At 41.9% G+C, this 19,570-nt stretch overlaps 1 protein-coding gene and 1 long non-coding RNA gene across 2 annotated transcripts in view; one reads left to right on the plus strand and one right to left on the minus strand.

Annotated features, from left to right (window-relative positions):
• Positions 1-17,486, minus strand: part of trabd2a (TraB domain containing 2A) — a 114,197-nt gene extending 96,711 nt beyond the window's left edge. The window contains exons 1-2 of the mRNA XM_015977009.3: positions 17,254-17,486; positions 15,742-16,302 (exon numbers count right to left, since the gene is read on the minus strand). Of these exons, the coding sequence (XP_015832495.1) occupies positions 15,742-16,302; positions 17,254-17,358 (666 nt within the window). The 5' untranslated portion in view covers positions 17,359-17,486. The remainder of the gene's footprint in view (positions 1-15,741; positions 16,303-17,253) is intronic.
• On the plus strand, positions 1,149-7,557 carry LOC139070475 (uncharacterized). The gene is made up of 3 exons (XR_011520965.1): positions 1,149-1,244; positions 2,761-2,920; positions 7,368-7,557. It is a non-coding gene; the product is annotated as an uncharacterized lncRNA (long non-coding RNA).
• Positions 17,487-19,570: the final 2,084 nt, after the last annotated feature.

Raw genomic sequence — 19,570 nt, forward strand, 5'->3', positions numbered from 1 at the left:
GTAATTGTGTCCTTACTGTACACTGTTACTCCAGATTCTTTTCTTTAAATGTTATGTTTTTAGCTTTGTGTGGATAAGTCAAATTACACTTGAATCTCCTCACATAGCTTCATATATAGTGGAGGACTGCCTAAATATTGCAGACTAACACAGACCTACCTTGTGATTCACAATGTTTGCTTTCTCTGTACTGATTATGCTTCCTGGTGTAGATGTGTAAATGTAGAGCATCTGCGTTCCTATGAGCTGTCAGCCACACCGGGAAGCCTGTCTATGAATCTGCAGTCAGACTTCAATGATCCAACCCCACTCTCTGCACACAAGATTGATGGCATGCTGCTGTTGACCCCCAAGAGGTTCATACAAGGGAGACCACTGGTGAGTAATTCTCACAATCTGCATTTTTGATGGCACATCCTAAATAACATGACTATATATGTATGTATGTATATATGTATACAGATTTGTCTTTTAAAACTGGTGAACATACAATTTACAGGTAATGCCTTTATGCTATGAGTATTAGAGCCACTGATAGAAAAAAAGTATAGAATTCTGAGAAAATAAGTCATAAATCTGAGTTTAATCTCAGAGTTCTGACTGGTACCTAATACAAAAAAAAAGGGAAATTGGGGAAGATTATGAGGGGGGATCAGAATTCTGACTTAAATCTTAAAATTCAGGCTTTTTTTTTGTTTGTTTGTTTTGATTTTTTTTAACAAAAAAATTCCTAAATAGATTTTTGTTTGTTTGGTTTTAGGTTTATGAAAAAAGTCAGAATTTTGACTTTAATCCCAGGATTTTGAAATTATCTGACTTCTTTTTCTCAATTCTTTTCTTTTTCTTCAGTGACTCTAATTAGGCAATAAGGCAGTTTTAGGGCCACTGAAGGAAACAATTGAATACTGAGATAAATGTCAGAATTCTGACTTTATTTATTTTATTTATTTTCAGATTTTTTTCTTCTTCAGTGGCCCTCATACCCCTCTGTATTATGTAATGTTAAACACTTCAAATTAACTTTTGAATTCAGCAGTTTATTATTGGATTTAGATGCAGATATCATTGTCTTGGAAAATTGGTCACAGCAGTTTGGCATTAAGTTTGATTAGTAAACTTGACAGTATTTACACTCTTAATCTTCTTAGGAATTGCATGATGTCCACACAAGGCGTACCACTGTTCTCCATGCCCATCCAGTCTATCTACGTGAGGAAACCTCTGGGTTTTTGAGGACATGTGTGGTAAGTCCCAGTATTGTAAATTTGAACAAATCATTCTATTTATTTATGCATAAAGACAACACAAGGACAACGCACATGAACATTTTGGAAAATGTGCCATTGTTTCAACTACAAACCTTTGGAAAGATGTTTAAGCCTGCCACACACGAGAGCAATCAGCTGAGCAAACGGCCTCGAATGACTGTTTGCTCAGCAGATTGCTCGCCATGTGCGCCTGATTTTCACTGAGTTTTCTGCCTCACGAAACGCTGAGGTGAATATCTGACCAGTTAGATATTTTCCGCCTCACAGGGGTAAAAACTCGCTGTGTGTGCACTACTGAGCTGCGCTGAAATATTCTAGTGGCCAATCAAAGCACTTTCTCCGCTCACATGACCCCAAGATGTATTCAGATGCAGCCCCTTACCCTGTCTGCGTGTCTGAAAAATAAACAAAACGGTACCTTGTGGATCGATGGGCCCACTGTTTCCATTACCCTTTCGGAAGGATTCTGGGTCTTCCAGGTGCATCTCTTGGAGTAAATTGGCATAAACTCCTTGCCTGGTCCATCTTTCCAGCTACTGTACCCATATTTTCCTAACCTTCAAATGCCGGTGGCGGCGACGTTTCATCAACAAAAAAGGATAGGTATTTCCTCCGTTTCCAGCTCTGTCTGTTTTGTTTCTTTTCTGACATGCAGACGGGGCTGCCATCTTGGGGTCATGTGAGCGGAGAACGTGCTTTGGTTGTCCACTAGATTATTTCAGCTCAACCAGTAGCTCGGTAATGCGCACACGGCGAGTTTTTACCCCTGTGAGGCGGAAAATATCTTAACTGGTCAGATATTCACCTCAGCGTCTCGTGAGGTGGAAAACTCTGTGAAAATCAGGCGCCTATGGCGAGGTATCTGCTGAGCAAGCGGTCATTCGAGGCCGTTTGCTCAGCAGATGGCCCTCGTGTGGCAGGCTTTAAGGCACTGAGAAAAATCAACAATCACTGCAAAGAATTCAAGTAGCTTTCATTAGCATAACACTGACACACACTGAAGCCATCTCACTTTATTCGTAAATGAGAGCACAAAGCAACAGAATGAACAGGAGTAGGGCTGGACGATATGGCCTAAAATCAATATCACGATATATTGAAGATCTCACCTCGATAACGATAAGTAGGCGATAACTACAGGAATGCGTAGCAACAATATTTGTCCACTAGATGGAGCTGTCTCATGTATTACATTGACTAAAATTTTACATGACTCAAGGTGCTACAGCTTCTTAAAGGGATATAAATGTGGCCAACTTACACATCTTTTCATTTTTTTATTATCAAATTTATTGACATGGGAAAATGATCTGGATGAGAGACAAGAACTTGGATAACGATAAATCTTTGACATGTTGCCCAGCCCTAAACAGGAGTCTATCAGACTGCATTTATTGTTATTTACATGACAATCTACTGAAATAAAAATGGCCACAGTCAGAGTTTCAGTTCAGATGTGATTAGTGTATGATCTCCCTTTCATTTTTGTAAGGATGATACCAATGAGCCGGACCTCAGGGATGCAGCAGTTGTCCTCCTGACAACCATCACCGATGATGCAGAGAGTCCAGTTACGTACGACCCAGTGAGAATCTGTTATCCTAGAGGGTGATGTGATTGTCGACCTCTCCAGGCTTCCTGATGCCTTCCTGGTAATGTTCGGCCTCATCTATGCCTTACATCTAGATTATCCGAAGGGACTGACCAACGCATTTGAGTTCACGCAGAAAATCTTACTTGGTCTTGATGAGTCTAAACTATCACCCAAGCTGCAGAGTCAAAAATGACCTGATGTTACATGTGTAACTCAAAATCTGAAAGAGTGGTGGATTCAGATGGCTCACTCTGTTAGAGCATTGTCCACATCCACAATGTAATTTACTATTTGTCTGCTCTTTAATTGTTGATGTTAAAGTAACACACCACCATTTGGGCAAATATGTTCATTTTCCACTTCTCCTTGAGTTAACCCTCCCACTGTCCTAATGGGTAGGACCCCCGCGAGGAAAGTTGACCATTGAGCAGGGTTGATGGTTCATCCCTTGGGTCCACGTGACAGGGGTGAGGAGTGAGCACCACCTCACCCCTGTCACGTGGACCTCAAGGGATAAACCAATCAATCAATCAATCAATCAATCAACTTTATTGTCACTTCAGCCATATACGGTTTGTATACAGTGAGGCGAAACAACGTTCCTCCAGGACCAAGGTGCTACATGCAACATAAATTTACAACATGAAAAAATATAAGAAAAATAAACTATCTAATTAAGGACAGAACATGAGTGTGTTCGCGTGTTTGTGTACGTGCGTGTGTGTGTGTGAGTGTGTGTGCATGCATGCGTTTATCAGTCCAGTCCCTTTTCGTTGAGGAGACGAATGGCCTGTGGGAAGAAGCTGTTGCACAGTCTGGATGTGAGTGCTCGAATGCTTCGGTACCTTCTTCCAGATGGCAGGAGTGTGAAGAGTGTGTGAGAGGGGTGTGACCAGTCAGCCACAATGCTGGTGGCTTTGCGGATGCAGCGTGTGGTGTAGATGTCCTTGATTGAGGGGAGGGAGACTCCTATGATCTTCTCTGCTGTTTTCACTATCCGCTGTAGGGTTTTGCGGTCAGAGATTGCACAGTTCCCAAACCAGGCAGTGATACAGCAGCTCAGGATGCTCTCAATAGTTCCTCTGTAGAAGGTGGTTAGCATCATTGGTGGAAGCTGGGCCTTTCTCAGAAAGAAGAGACGCTGTTGGGATTTCTTGTACAGGAAGCTGGTGTTGAGGGACCAGGTGAGGTCTTTGTCCAGGTGAACTCCCAGGAATTTGATGTTGTTGACGATCTCCACAGAGGAGCCGTTGATGCTCAGTGGTGAGTGGTCACTCCGTATCCTCCTGAAGTCAACAACCATCTCTTTTGTCTTGTCAACATTCAGAGACAGGTTGTTGACCTTACACCAGTTTGTTAACCTCTGCACTTCATCTCTGTATGCTGACTCGTCGTTCTTGCTGATGAGACCCACCAAGGTTGTGTCATCAGCGAACTTAATGATGTAATTTGAACTGTGTGTTGCTACACAGTCATGAGTCAGCAGTGTGAACAGCAGAGGACTGAGCACACAGCCTTGTGGGGCCCCCGTGCTTAGTGTGGTGGTGCTGGAGGTGCAGTTCCCGATCCGTACTGACTGAGGCCTTCCAGTCAGAAAGTCCAGGATCCAGTTGCAGAGGGAGGTGTTCAGGCCCAACATGCTCAGTTTTCCGATCAGTTGCTGGGGGATGATCGTGTTGAATGCTGAGCTGAAATCTATGTACAGCATTCGAACATGTGTGTCCTTCTTGTCCAGGTGTGTGAGGGCAAGATGGAGTGCAGTGGAAATGGCGTCATCTGTTGAGCGGTTATGGCGGTATGCAAATTGCAGTGGGTCCAGTGAGGGGGGCAACAGGGTCTTGATGTGTGTCATGACTAGCCGCTCGAAGCACTTCATGATGGTGGGTGTAAGTGCAACAGGACGGTAGTCGTTGAGACAGGACACAGAAGATTTCTTGGGCACTGGGACGATGGTGGCGGCCTTAAAGCATGTGGGAACAACAGCACTGCTCAGAGAGATGTTGAAGATGTCGGTGAGAACATCCGCCAGCTGTTCAGCACATTCCTTTAGCACTCTGCCCGGGATGTTGTCTGGACCAGCAGCTTTACGTGGATTGACTCTGCGTAGAGTTTTCCTCACCTCTGCTGTAGTGAGACACAACACCTGGTCGTCCGGAGGAGGGATTGACTTCCTTGCTGCCACGTCGTTCTGCCTGTCGAACCGAGCGTAGAAGTTGTTCAGCGCATAAGGGAGGGAGCCGTCACCATCACAGGCAGGTGTTGTCGTCCTGTAGTTGGTGATGGCTTGTAGGCCCTGCCACATTCGCCGTGTGTCGCCGCTGTCCATGAAGTGCTTGTGGATCCTCTGGGCGTGTGCGCGCTTCGCCTCTCTAATGGCCCGAGATAGTTCATTTCTAGCTCTGCTAAGCGCCACCTTATCTCCCGCTTTGAAGGCAGAGTCTCTGGTTCTCAAAAGTGTGCACACTACCGCAGTAATCCACGGTTTCTGGTTGGGTCGTGAGATGATGGTCTTGGAGACAGTGACGTCATCGATGCATTTGCTGATGTAGCTCGACACCGATGACGTGTACTCCTCCAAGTCAGTAGAGTCGCCGTAAGTTGCAGCCTCCCTAAACATGTTCCAGTCAGTGCACTCAAAACAGTCTTGAAGAGCAGAGGTGGCTCCTGCCGGCCAGGTTTTCGCCTTCCTCAGAACCGGTTTTGCTCGCTTGACGAGTGGTCTGTATGCTGGAATTAGCATGACAGAGATGTGGTCTGAGTAGCCAAGGTGGGGGCGGGGCTCTGCCCGATATGCGCCGGGGATGTTTGTGTAAGCCAAATCCAGCGTGTTTACCCTTCTCGTTGCAAAGTCCACATACTGATGGAATCTAGGAAGCACTGATTTGAGATTTGCATGGTTGAAATCTCCAGCAACAATGAACAGTCCATCTGGGTGTGTGTTTTGCAGTTCGCTGATGTTTGTGTACAGTTCTCCTAACGCTTCCTTAGTGTTAGCGCCAGGTGGAATGTACACTCCGATAATGAAAACAGTGGTGAATTCCCGTGGTAAATAAAATGGTCTGCATCTGACAGTCACAAACTCCACCAGCGGTGAGCAATAGCGAGAAGCTAGCAGAGCGTTCTTGCACCATTTCTCGTTGACGTAAACACACAGGCCGCCACCGCGAGTCTTGCCGCACAGAGCTACGTTTCTGTCGGCTCGAAACGAGGCCATCCCGTCCAGCTGAATAGCGGCGTCCGGTACTCTGTCGCTGAGCCATGTCTCCGTGAAAATATAGACACAGCAGTCTCTGGCCTCACGCTGCGTAGCCTGCTGGAGTCGGATGTAGTCCAGTTTATTATCCAGGGAGCAGACGTTGGACAAGATGATGGACGGGAGAGCTGGCCGGCTAGGGTTTGTTTTTAGCCTGTGACAGATTCCCGCCCGCTTGCCGCGCTTACGCTTCCTCGCGCATCGCTTCCGATGTCCCCGCCTCCGGACGCCAGCATCAGGCAGCGATGAGGCATCGATGAGGCATCGAGGCCTGGTGCGCGGAGGCCTGGAGGCCTGGTGCACGGAGGCCTGGTGCGCGGAGGCCTGGTGCGCGGAGCAAGCCGAGTTCTCGTAGCGTTTCCCGCAGCTCCTCTTGGATATCGTTGTCCGGGTTTTGAAGGTAGCAAAGTGTCTGGCTGCTGTATGTACAGGCACCAGTACCGACGATATCCATAGTAAAAAATAAGAAAAATAAGATAAGATAAAAAACCATGATACACAAAAACGTAGGCACCATTTGGCTCCGGAGTGGCCGCTGCGTGCTACTGCCGCGCCGCCATCTTAAGTCCTTAACCATCAACCCTGCTCAATGGTCAACTTTCCTCGCGGGGTCACCCATAAAGACAGTGGGAGGAACAGTTGAGTTTTACCTTTTCTCTGTTCGTCCAGCCGTTCTGAGTCTGGCAACTCTCATTTGTGGCTTTAGTTTAGTGTGAATAATTGAATCGGATTAGCCCATTAGCATCTAATGCTAATAGGCTAATCCGATTCAATACTCAACTGGTTTTATGCCAAATGGCATAAAGTACTCACTGACTTACTTGATAGTGGTTAGTGTAATTCATATTTTGTTAATGTTGAATTGATGTGCATCCTGATGTTGCTTTAAACCACCTACTCAAAGAAAGACTACACACTGCTGTTGTCCAGTTTTCAAAAGTGTGCGTTTGTAATTGTTTCTTTCAAATTTTGTTTTATTTTCTGTTTGAGTTGGCTTAATCAGTAACTTTAATTTGATCATAATTTGAAAATATATTTAATATAAACTCCAAATATTTAAGTTTATTTATGGTCTGATATACTAAAATATCTGAGTTTATAAACTCAGAAAATATGAGGCAACTGATTGCCTTACATTTTTTGAGTTCTGCCTACTTATTCGGGTTTACAGTGTACGAACTGTAAAGATTTTGTGGTGTCAGAGTGCACCTAACAGTTCAAGTGTTCATTTTTTTGCTTTGTGTGTTCACAGGGCATGCTCAGTTGAAGTTTCCATCTCTGCGCGTTCAAGATGTAAGAAAAATAATACGAAAGAAATGCAACAATGAAAACTTCAAAAAGGCATCAACAACCAAGCAAGTGGATCCATAAAATGGACTGATTTTTTTAAAGGCATTTTTAAAAAGTCTTTCAAAATGGACAGAATTAACGCGTCATGTTCAGAACAGTTTACGTTCTCATCTTTGATTAATCCTGGTAAACAGGTCTGTTTTTGTTCTGTTCTAATTCTCTCTGTTTAATAAATTTAAACAAAATGACTTAGCTATTTTATTAATTTTTTTTTCTCTGCATAAAGACGAAGTATCAGTAAATAGTGGAAATTAAATGTATTGGTAGTAGCAAATAGCAGATGTTAAATGTTACTTGCAGTATGTGTTTATAGAAAAAATAGAGATACTTAAATGTACTAAAAGAATATTACGTCAAGTTTACTGTAAAGTGTACTTTCAAAACTGTAAGTATACTCAATTATATAAGAAGTACACTACAAGTAAACATATATTATTACTTTAAGTATAATTTTAAGTATACATTCAAAGTGAAAAGTATACTCAATTATTTCAGAAGTACACTACAAGTAAACTTATAATGTTACTTAAAGTTTATTTTTAAGTATACTTTCAAGGGCAAAAGTTTACTCAATTTTATTAGCAGTAAACTTATACTGTTACTTTTAAGTATACTTTCAATGAGAAAAGTATACTCAACTATATCAGGAGTACACTACAAGTAAACGTATATTGTTACTTTTAAGTAAACTTCCAAGGAGAAAAGTGTACTCAATTATATCAGAAGTACACTACAAGTAAACTTATAAGTATACTTCCAAGGAGAAAAGTATACTCAACTATATCAGGAGTACACTACAAGTAAACTCATATTGTTACTTTTAAGTATACTTCCAAGGAGAAAAGTATACTCAATTATATCAGAAGTACACTACAAGTAAACTTATAAGTATACTTTCAAGGAGAAAAGTATACTCAACTATATCAGGAGTACACTACAAGTAAACTTATATTGTTACTTTTGAGTATACTTCCAAGGAGAAAAGTATACTCAATTATATCAGAAGTACACTACAAGTAAACTTATAAGTATACTTTCAAGGAGAAAAGTATACTCAACTATATCAGGAGTACACTACAAGTAAACTTATATTGTTACTTTTAAGTATACTTCTAAGGAGAAAAGTATACTCAATTATATCAGAAGTAAACTTATAAGTATACTTTCAAGGAGAAAAGTATACTCAATTATATCTGAAGTACACTCCAAGTACACTTGTGAGGTTACTTTAAGTATACTTTCAAAGAGAAAAGTATACTCAATTATATCAGAAGTACACTACAAATAAACTTAAATTATTACTTTGAAGTATACTTGTAGTATACTTCAAGTATACTTTTAGCGGCCCAATTTAGTCCCAAGGAGTATACTTTGAAGTAAACTTTAAGAACAAGTATGCAAATAAACTTCTGTACACTTAAGTATACTTGAAATTAGATACTTAAAGTATACTTCTTTTTCGTAAGGGAGATTTACAGGTAAGTAGTTTAAATAGAGTGCTGTGCTGTTTGAATGTATAAACTGAACGCCAAGAGAAATCACTAGTTTGATTGTTTTCCGTGAATAAAATAAATATGTCAGGCAGGAGCGTCTCAGGATCTGTCTGAGAGTTGTCTCGGTGAGACTAATAATAGCAATCCAAAGTTATTTTTGTGTGTGATCTGACAATTGATCAACCATTGTTTAAAAATTAAATACAGCTTAGCTGGTTAATTGCTGTGATCATAAAACACGGAAATGGCAGCACGCAGAACTCACGAGGCAACGTTTTACGTGATGTTTACTTGTTGCTATGAGTAATAAGACAAAAAAAGCCACGCCAAAATAAGTTTAGGAAGCCCACTAAGAATCGTAATAAAAGCATTTGAAATAAATACCACACACAGTTGAGGAAACGTTGGTTTAAGTACCTGATATGAAGTGGTCGCTGCATAAGCGAAAACCTTTCTTCTCTGGATCCCACAGTTTCATTTTAGCCCGGTCACTAGCGCGTTTTATTACAATGATCCAACGTTTGTGGCGCTCCGGATCTTGGGGAATCCTGTAGATGGCTCATTCCTTATGTCGTCCGTGTCTGTTCTGCATCCTGGGGCACAACTGGAATCTACCATATTTCCTGTCTGATTGAGTTTTCTGACAATAACAAATAGTCCAGCCGCGGGCTTCTACCTGCCAAGATGGCGCCGTTTCGATTTGAACTGTTGAATGCCAGGAGAAGTGACGTCAACTGCCGGAGTTCTATACTCAACAGCACTTTCAGTGAAAAACTCTTTTTCTACTGTTATTCCTGTTATTTCCTCATTAGCGACATCCACTGTTTAGGATGAGAAGTGCAGCAACCCCTTTATGAACCGTAAGCTTCATCTGCATGAAAATTATCTAAGAATTAACAATGAAAACACTTTTTGATGCTAATATACCTTTAATGTATCAAACGACTAGAAAAGTTTCAAGATGTCAGCCACAGACCAGAGATGTGACACCACGCCAAACATTTTCTTCCGAGAGTTAAATGTTACAATGTTTAACATATTTCTACATGACTAATTCTGTCTGCTTAATTGTGACAAAAAGTGACAATTACTATAATCCTAATTTTTACCATGCTAGTAAAAGTGCTTTAGGGTGACTTGTTGAGGGTCTTTTTAGAAAGGACATAATTTAAAAGATTCTCAGTGTTACAGAGTAAACTGACTCATATTTTTCATTCATTTGCAGTGGTCTCTAGTAGGAATGATTGCCTTGTAAGTCATACTCTGGGGAAAAAAGCTCAGGTGCGCCTTTTTCACTAGAAGTGAGCCAGATCAGAGCTGAACACGACAGGATTTGGAGCCTTATTTCCTGATATGTTTGTTTATTTATTTGGCAGACACTTTAATCCAAAGCAACGTGCAATTATTAACCTATAGGGCATGTGGTGATCTGTGGGAAACTGGAGTACCTGGAGGGAACTCAGGCATGCATGGGGAGAATATGCAACTCCACGCAGAAAGACCACAACCCGGTTTTGAACCTGCAACCTTCTTGCTGCGAGGCAACAGTGCTAACAACTGCGCCACCTTGCAGCCCAATATTTGGACATCTCGCCTATGAATGGGTAACAGCAACATGACTCTACTACTGATTCCATTTGTTTTGCAATATTGATGTTTTATCTCCCCAAATAGCACAAGCCTGTAGAAGTTCTGCTGTGTGGTGGAGTTGCTAATGCTAACAGTTAGCTTCTACTAACTGAGACATTCTCTGCTGTTTCCTGGACGCTTCCCCATTGTGAGTCAAGCTGGGTGAGTCCATGCATGTGTGATGTAGATCTGTCAGGATTTTCAAATCCGAGAGTTTCATTGTCAATCAGAAGCTAATGCAGAAGACAGGTAGGGCTGCCACGATTAGTTGACGCGTAATGACGACATCGCCAACAAAATAGTCGACGATTAATTTAATAGTCTACGCATCATTTATTGTATGAGCATTTTTTTAAATCTCGCCTGCTGTGGCATGTTCTGCAATTGCTTCCTGTCTCTCTGCTCAACGCACATGCGCACTTGTCGCCATCCGTGACAGCCACTGCTTACATATGTCGAGGCACATGTGCAGTACTCCCACTCCAGCTCAGCATTTGTATCAGAATCACCGGAGAAATAACACATCATGATGAGTCGGCAACGGAGCTCAAAGGTTTGGGAGCATTTTAGTAAAACAACTGAGAAGCAAGTAGAGTGCAAACTCTGTAAGGTGAAACTCTTGTTTCACGGGGGCACATTGGCAACGCACGAGCATCTTAAAAGGAAGCATGTGACGGCGGAGAACGAAGGGGGTTGCCTCTGTAAGTTTACCTTTTGTTAGCTGCTAGCATCATAGGTGTAGCAACAACTGTAGTGATGGCGATTACATGTTTAGAACACGTATTTGCTCTAATGTTACAAATGCTAATGATTTATTTGATCCCGCTACGCTACAGTGCTAAAAGAGAGCGCTCTTGTTCTACAATGGACAAGTTTCTTACAAGATCAAAAACGTGCAACCCGCAACAAGCCAACGTCCTGACCGAGGCCATTTTGAACATGTTGGTAACGGACATGAGACCCCGGTCCATGGTTAGCGATCAAGCTTTTAAAGATATGATCAAGAAGTTCAACCCAGAACAGTATCGCAACTATTTACCAGGCCAATCACATTTCACCACCAAGATGGCAAGGAAATACAAAACAACTCTCGAAAAGGTGTGTATATCCGCACGCGCGCGTGTGTGTGTGTGGTGTGTGTGTGTGTGTGTGACTGAACGCATGACACATGATTAGTCGACTAATAAAATAGTCTTTTAAGGCAGCCCTAGAGGTGGAGGAGACTGTTTTCATATTCATGCATGATAAACTCAGTGATCGATAATTTAAAAAAACAGTAAAAAATGGTTTCTCAGTGAAGCTCCTCTTTAAGGTTAATGATTAGGGATGATTCTTTTAACTCCTGGTTACATGAGCACCGTGGCTTCACAGCGACTGCTGTCCCTGATCATCTTCACTGTGCCCAAAAATGTCACTAAGGGGCAGGCAAGTGAACAAGGAAACTCCAGTGAGTTCTGCAGAACAGGACTTCTTTTTGTGGTGATTTCGGTTTTTAGGATCCATTTTTCTACAACAGCAAAAATGTGGGAAAGCTAGTGGCTGCATGTTTATACAGCTGATTATGGATATACCTTTCTCCACTTTCATATGTTGTGGGGGGAGAGATAAAAGAAGCCTCTGTTGTACAAAAATATACATAATCTGAATTTCTACATCTGGACTGTGTTATTTTTCAAAGTGGAAAATTTCTGGAGATGTAACTCTTTCTCTCAGAGAATAATTATTTGACTCTGTGTTGATCAAAACAAATCTACAGACACAAAAATTGAACCCACAAGCTGCATCATGCAGCACCAAATAACCTGGCTTTCATTTGCAACAGATTCAGACTGAAATAATTATGGAGCATCACCTGGATGCACTCATCTGGGGTAGTGATTACAAACACATCAATCATTTTCACTCCCCTTTTTAACAAGCTGATGCCAAATGCTCATCATTCCAGTGTGAGGAATGTTACTTTTAAAAAGTAATTAGTTATAGTTACTGATTACTTTGTCAAAAAAGTAACTCAGTTACTTACCGAGTTACGAGATTATAAAAGTAAATAACTACCAAGAAAAATAACTACTTAGTTACTTTTTCCATTAAAGAATGCAAGAAAAATGGGTTCCCCTCTTAATTAAACTTACTTAATTTACTATAAACTAGTGAAATATAAATGACTAATGACTGGAACATAATAAAATGTATGTCCAAATGTATTTTATAAACCTGAATTGTTTAAATAAATAAGCACTTAACAGGAGGAACTACTAACAGGAGCATTACACTTATCTAGACTATTGAACGGTCACTGTGTGATATTTAACAAGAGCCCAATCAGCTCAAATTTATAATTGCAAATGGAAACACCTGTAAAGGTTCCTGAGCCTTTAATTTGTCTCTCAGTCTAGTTAAATTACAGAAATAAATGTAATTTTGCTCAGTATTTTAATTTTTCCAGCTTCACATCTAGTAATGGTTAAATAAATAAATAAAATCCTTTAAAATGACACTAGAAGAGGCACAAACCTGATGGAGGACTTACATTTACTAACTTGGGTCAGACCCAAACACAGAAGAGCTAAAGATGGGTGGTAAAGACACACAGGTAGTTCTAATAACACCTGAGCTCCATGACATTTGAGACTGATGCATCAGTGTTACAACGGGACTAAAGACATGATCAGAAACAGGTTACAGATGGACGATCTAGGAAGGTAGAAGATCGTGACATCTGAGCGGTGAACAGGTGAGCGGACCTTCGGGATGTCCCGCTGTCACGCCAAGAAGGGCACGGCCAACACATTCTCACACGCAAAGCGTCAAAATATGATGCGTGTGACCAAGCCTCAATATGACGATTCGGGATGCCCCAGTGCGTCAGGAGAGGACGCATTGAGGATGTATTGTCCCAGAGCATTGGTGTCCGACGCCCGCGGTGAGACGGACATTAGAGCGACTTGTGAACTAATTAACCTTCCCCTCACCCCCATTCTAACCTTAACTCAGCTGAGTTACTGAGTTAAGGTTAGGGTTGGGGTGAAGGGAAGGTTAAATCGTGTAATAATGTCCGTGTGATCGCGGGTGTCAAATACGGACGCCAGCGGTGCCACGTGTCCCTGATCGTCCTCTCCTGACGTGCTGGGGCATCCCAAATCATCATATATTGAGGCTTGGTCACACGCGTCATATTTTGACGCTTTGGGGGCTGCAGATCCACACCTGCAGCCGTAGATATTCATCACGTCTTCCTCGTTCTTCACGGGCCGTGATGCGCTTGGATGAAAACATCTGCCTCTTTAGCTCCTGATCAGCTGATGACAGCTTCAACACACCGCTCTGCTTAATGCACGCATTTTCTTATCAGTAACAGAAACGACGTTTTGATTAAAAAAAGACTGTAATTAGTTAGATTGCTCGTTACTGAAAGACAACTTTTTTTAGTAACGTGGTTATTTTAAACGGCGTTATTTCCATCACTGCTCAATAACTGAGACAGTGAGAACACTGAGGGTCTCCGCCCACCCGGCTAATCATCATCATGTTTAAGTGCGTTACCGATACCTCTCTCTCCCTGGCTGCAGCTGAAGTGTGGCGGTCAGAAAGCCTCACACTGTTGCTCAACATTCGGCAAGCACATAGTAATGCACAACTTCCATCCCCAGTAACGGTAACGGCGTTGCAACAGTGGGAAAAGTGATTCGATTATTCCGTTACCTCAAAAAGAACGCTGTTAGTAACGCAGTTATTTTAAACGGCGTTATTCCCATCACTGCATCATTCAAACATTAAGTCAACTACAACATATTTTAGTGCCAAGATCTCACTAAAGCAGGCACTGAAAGTAAATCTACCCAAAAACTAAATTCTAAAAATATGTTTGAATAAGTTTAAAATTCAAATACCATAATAACCTTAATATTAATCTTATACTTAAAAATATATATATATATATATATATATATATATATATATATATATATATATATATTAATTAATTGTCTGAAAATCAACACAAAATTGGATTTTAACTAACTAAGCATTCATTTGGACTGTGTAGGTTCAAACATTTAACCAGGAACATAACTTTTCCCATGTTTCATGTTTTCTTGATAACAGTTACAGAAGACCTCATAAAACTGGGGTTTTGTTTGGGAAACTTAAAAACAAAGTAAATTTTTCATTCTGTGAATTCTGAACATGGTCTTCAGTTGGTAAAGGGTAGAATGCCTTACACGGCGAGTATTTACCCCCCGTGAGATGGAACATATCAAACCGGTCAGATATTCACCTCAGCGTCTCGTGAGGCAGAAAACTCAGTGAAAGTCAGGCACACACAGCAAGGTATCTGCTGAGCAAACGGTCATTTGAGGCCATTTGCTCAGCAGTTTGCTTTCGTGTGCGACAGGCTTTAGAGATAGGATGAGAAGCTCTGTCATACGAGAGGAGCTTGTAGTAGACCTGCTGCTCCTCCACATCAAGAGGAGCCAGTTGAGGTGGCTCGGGCATCTGGTTAGGATGCCACCCTGGTGAGGTTTTCCGGGCATGTCCAACCGAGAGGAGACCTAAAGGAAGACCCAGGACACACAGGCCAGGGAACGCCTTGGGATTCCCCCTGAAGGAGCTGGCCCAGGTGACTGGGGAGAGGGAAGATGGGCCTCCCTGCTTAGGCTGCTGCCCCCACGACTGAACTCCGGATAAACGGAAGACAATGGATGGATGGGTGAAATCTGAACATTTGCTTTGGAGGAGCAGTATGAGTTTGATTCTTGGTTTGTTAAGGCCCTCGTGCATGTTTTTTTGTTGTTTCCGTCTACTGCTCAGACCAAAATCATGCATGTTAGCAAAAACTGGTGATTTTAAATTGACCACAAGCCAGGCTCCTGGTGAACTACAAACATTTGCAATAGTATTTTCTTAAAGGTATGTGTCTATCTGGCGATCACAACCCAGATCCCGTTTTTGGCCCAAACCTTCACATGCTCCTATTGTTAGATGCAGGACTGGACAAAAAAAAAAAAAACACGTAAAAAGTTTAAAGAAAACGTTTAAGGACCTTCAGAAAGCCTCTATTGATCAAAACTACTTAAATGTTGTAAGAAGGCCTGGGAAGCAGAAAAACACCTGAGACGATGCAGCAGAGAAACAGGAAGCTCATGTCAAACTCACCTGGGAGAAATTGAGCCCGTTGAGCGGGTGACATTGCTCTTCGACTTTTTCAACTGCTCCTGTCTTCTTCCTCATCCTCTCTGCTTCCTGAGCCAGATACAGGTCTAGCACTGGCACCCCCCGTGTCTTGATGTCTGCCTCTGTTAATGAGTTCACCATCAGCATCACCCAAACGGGCCGCTTCCGCTCCCAGTTCCCCGCAATAGCATTGAAGAGGTAGTCGGCGTAGAGCCCCTTCCCTCTCTGATCTGGTGTCATCCAAGAAGGCATCATGAGTTTGACGTACTCTAGGTGTCTTTTAAGTCTCCTGTAGATGTCTCTGGGCAGGACGTCCTGCAGGTTTTCACCCTGAGGGAGCAGCTGGCAGCTGGTCAGGGCTGAGATAGTGTAAGGGTCTGTCAAGTCCAACTCAAAGTACACAATGTGGCTCTCCTGGAAGGCCTGCTTGGAATTTTCTGGGATGAAATCCCAAACGCGTGTGTAAGGAACGTGGATTGTGCCATAGAAATATGAGGGGGGGTCCCGTTTGATCGTCCACAGGAAAGAATTTAGGTCGGTTTGCTGTGGAGAGAAAAATAAAGTGACTGAGGTGGGGGTGACACTTGTAAATCACACGTTCTCTACTTGTCAAGAGCCCATAAAGAGTCAGCTTGGTCCAGCATGAGGAAAATAAAAAAGCATCTAATCAAAATCAACTTTTTAGAAATGTTTGTTGGATTTCCTCTTTATTGCACAGGCACTTCGGGTCCAAACAACCAGCCATAAACACATAAAAGCATTTAAACGGAGCAAAGACGGTTGGATTTACTGTAACTTTACAACCAACAGTGGCCTTGTCTGACACCAAACACCTCTTTGTCTGCAGGAGACTTGTTTGTTAGACCACTAACTGACTGATAATGACTTATTAACAGGCCACTTAGAACCCAAGTGTCAAAGAAACAATACAAACAGGGGACTGCCGGGGCTGTTGTCCTGTCTTGCAGTTGCTACTGACAAATTAAATGGATGCATATTCAAAAAAGAAGCTGTTGGAAGGCCTACTTAGGAAAAAAGTAAAAAAAATGAGACAATCTGTTTTTAACAATTTTCATGAAGCTGTTAAATAGAAAAATAATTGTTCAAATAGTATGATTGTTCATTTATTAAAATTCTTTACATTTGAGTGTAGAAATGAATTTTCCTCAAGATTACATGGACTAAGTAGAAAGCAATAACCATAATAAGTTATTAACAGCAGCAGTTACAGAAACAGATAAAGAAAAAAAAGATTTTTCTTTAGCTAATGATACATTGACATAAAAAATATGTTGAATAATGTTAATGATGCAATCAAAGGTAGATCAGCAAGCTGTCCAGGGGGGAAAAAACGGGTGAATGTAATTTTAAAGTTTCTTTTCTGGCATAAACTTCATTACGTTTCTATAAAATACAAGAAAACAAGTGTCACAATAGCAGCATGGATGATTTAACAAGTGCGCCCACTCTGCTTTGGAGTTTTAAATCACTTACTTTCCTGTTCAGCTCGCAGCTGTGGGAGTCCTTCAACCTCCACTGCTCTGCTCTGACCAACAGAATCACACACAACTGGATGACTGCGCTCAAAGTGTCCCGCATCGTAGCTCTCCAGACTCTGCAGCGTGTTTGCAACAACTTTTCCCCCCAACACAGAAAGCATGCAGCAGGTCCTATTTCCACAGCTCAGTCTCCATGCGGTCGCGTAAAACCAGCTGACAAGTATCCGAAAAGCCGCCGGACAGAGTCATGCTGGCTGGAGCCTCCCGGACGCGACGCTGCTGCTGCTTCACGTGTTTTGAGGTAGGAAGAGGTGGCACACATTCATCCTCCTCTTCCTTCTTTAGAATGAATCATTTCAGCAGGAAAAATTAAAAAACGAGTGCGCAAAAGTTGCCAGTGAGTTTGATCCAACTTAGCGGCGCGTAAAACCGGAATAAAAGTGAGGAGAGCAGGGATCCTGAGCCAGAAAAGTAACGAAGAGTCGCTTCAACCAGAGAAAAGTTACAAAAACAAACGTCTCTGCGGTCTGCCAGGTCTCCAGCGTTTTGCACGTCTCCGGTGCATGTGTGCGGTTTAGTGTGAAAGTATGAGCCTCCCCCTTTGGTTTGTCTGTACCATCACCCCCCAACACCACCCCACCCCCTCCGATTCAACACCTTCCGCCTCTCTCTGTTCCTGTCACTGTTACATTTTATGAGTTCAAGTGTGACTTTCTTTTTTAAAATTTATTTTAACAATTTCACTCATTCACTTAGCACCAGCTCCACTGATGGGATCTGTTGTTGTCGCCCTGCAGGAGGCCTAAGGACAATCAGGAATACCAGCAGCGGAGATTCCCTGGATAGATTACCGTCCCCTCCCATGTGAACGACTCTACAAACTGCAGGAATTAGCATGAGAAAACCTGCAATAACACTGTTTTATTCTGGTCTGCGTGAGGACAGGCGCAGAAATGCACCCTTTTAGTGGTGAATAAAGGGGCAGGGACGCTCATTTGATCACATAAAAAGTTTTAAACAAGTTGACCAATGATTTTTTTAACGGATGCTCTCATATTCATAAATGGGTACCGGACAAAGTTCTCAAGCAGGATTTGACTCATTATAAATCAGTTTTCACAAAATTATGCCCCTTCCCTTTATGTTTCCTGAGTCCTGGTTCATTAGGAGTCAACTCTGTAGATGTCTCAGACGTCTGAGTAAACAATTCTGGATGTGATGCAAGACTTCACAGCCTTTTATTTCCTTTGCTTACTGATGTTTGCAGACTGTGAATGTCAAGGGGACAACTCTGACTTTTAGAGCAAAATCAGCTGACTGACAGTTTAACTCAACAGACTGCATACGGTTACAATCCATTTGACATCTACTTGGTACACAGAGCTTCAAAATATTCATTGTTGTGGATCTGTTAATGACGTGAGGTGGATTTTGTCATGAGAATCCAGTTAAAGCTCCCCCTAGTGGAAACTGTGTTTCGGTCAAGGAAACACAGTCAAGCCAAAAGACTGCTTTAGGGTTTTGGTCACATTGTGCCACGTTCACCCTTAGAGCAATAAGATAATAAGAGACACTGATCATCTTCAAATTTCAACACTATTGGATGTGCTTCGTGTTTTTTTTTCATGTCTGTACCTGAACTGAGATTAATAAATAAATATTCATAAAACTTAATCGCTCATTTGGATTTTTTTTTGTTACTTAAAAACCCCAAAATGCAAAAAGATTAAGACTAATAATAATAATAACTTTTATGATTCTGCACTTTGAGGTAATTCTTTCAAGCTGCTAGAAGACCCCCCCCCCCCCCCCAAATGATGTGTGTGTGTTGACAACAATCTACTTTTGATGTGCAAGACTAAAAATATCACCATCTGTGCATCAATAGCTGAACACAAACCTGGTTTTCATCTCCTCATGCTATCATGATATGTAGAGCTGTTAAGCCACAGACAGTGTGTGTGTGTGTGTGCGTGCGTGCGTGTGTGTGTGTGTGTGTGTGTGTGTGTGTGTGTGTGTGTGTGTGTGTGTGTGCTCCAAAATAGGCATTGAAATAACAAAATATAAGAAAAAATGACCTTTCTGTTTCTACAGACGTTTTAATGTTATCTCTCTAGTTGTATGAAAGGAAGTCGGTTTGAACCCTGTAAAGGTTTTCCGATGCCCCCATGTCAATACTTCCATGGTCCATCTCTACATTTCCACTTTAAAGTAGCTCTGTTTGTGGACATCAAACAGCACTTGTCCTCTGAGGGTTCCTGAGCAAACATCTAAATCTGCCTTTTTAGGGGAGTCTTCAAAAGGATTTTGCA

The sequence above is a fragment of the Nothobranchius furzeri genome, chromosome 6 (assembly GCF_043380555.1).
Source record: "Nothobranchius furzeri strain GRZ-AD chromosome 6, NfurGRZ-RIMD1, whole genome shotgun sequence".
In the NCBI taxonomy this organism is placed as follows: Eukaryota; Metazoa; Chordata; class Actinopteri; order Cyprinodontiformes; family Nothobranchiidae; genus Nothobranchius; species Nothobranchius furzeri.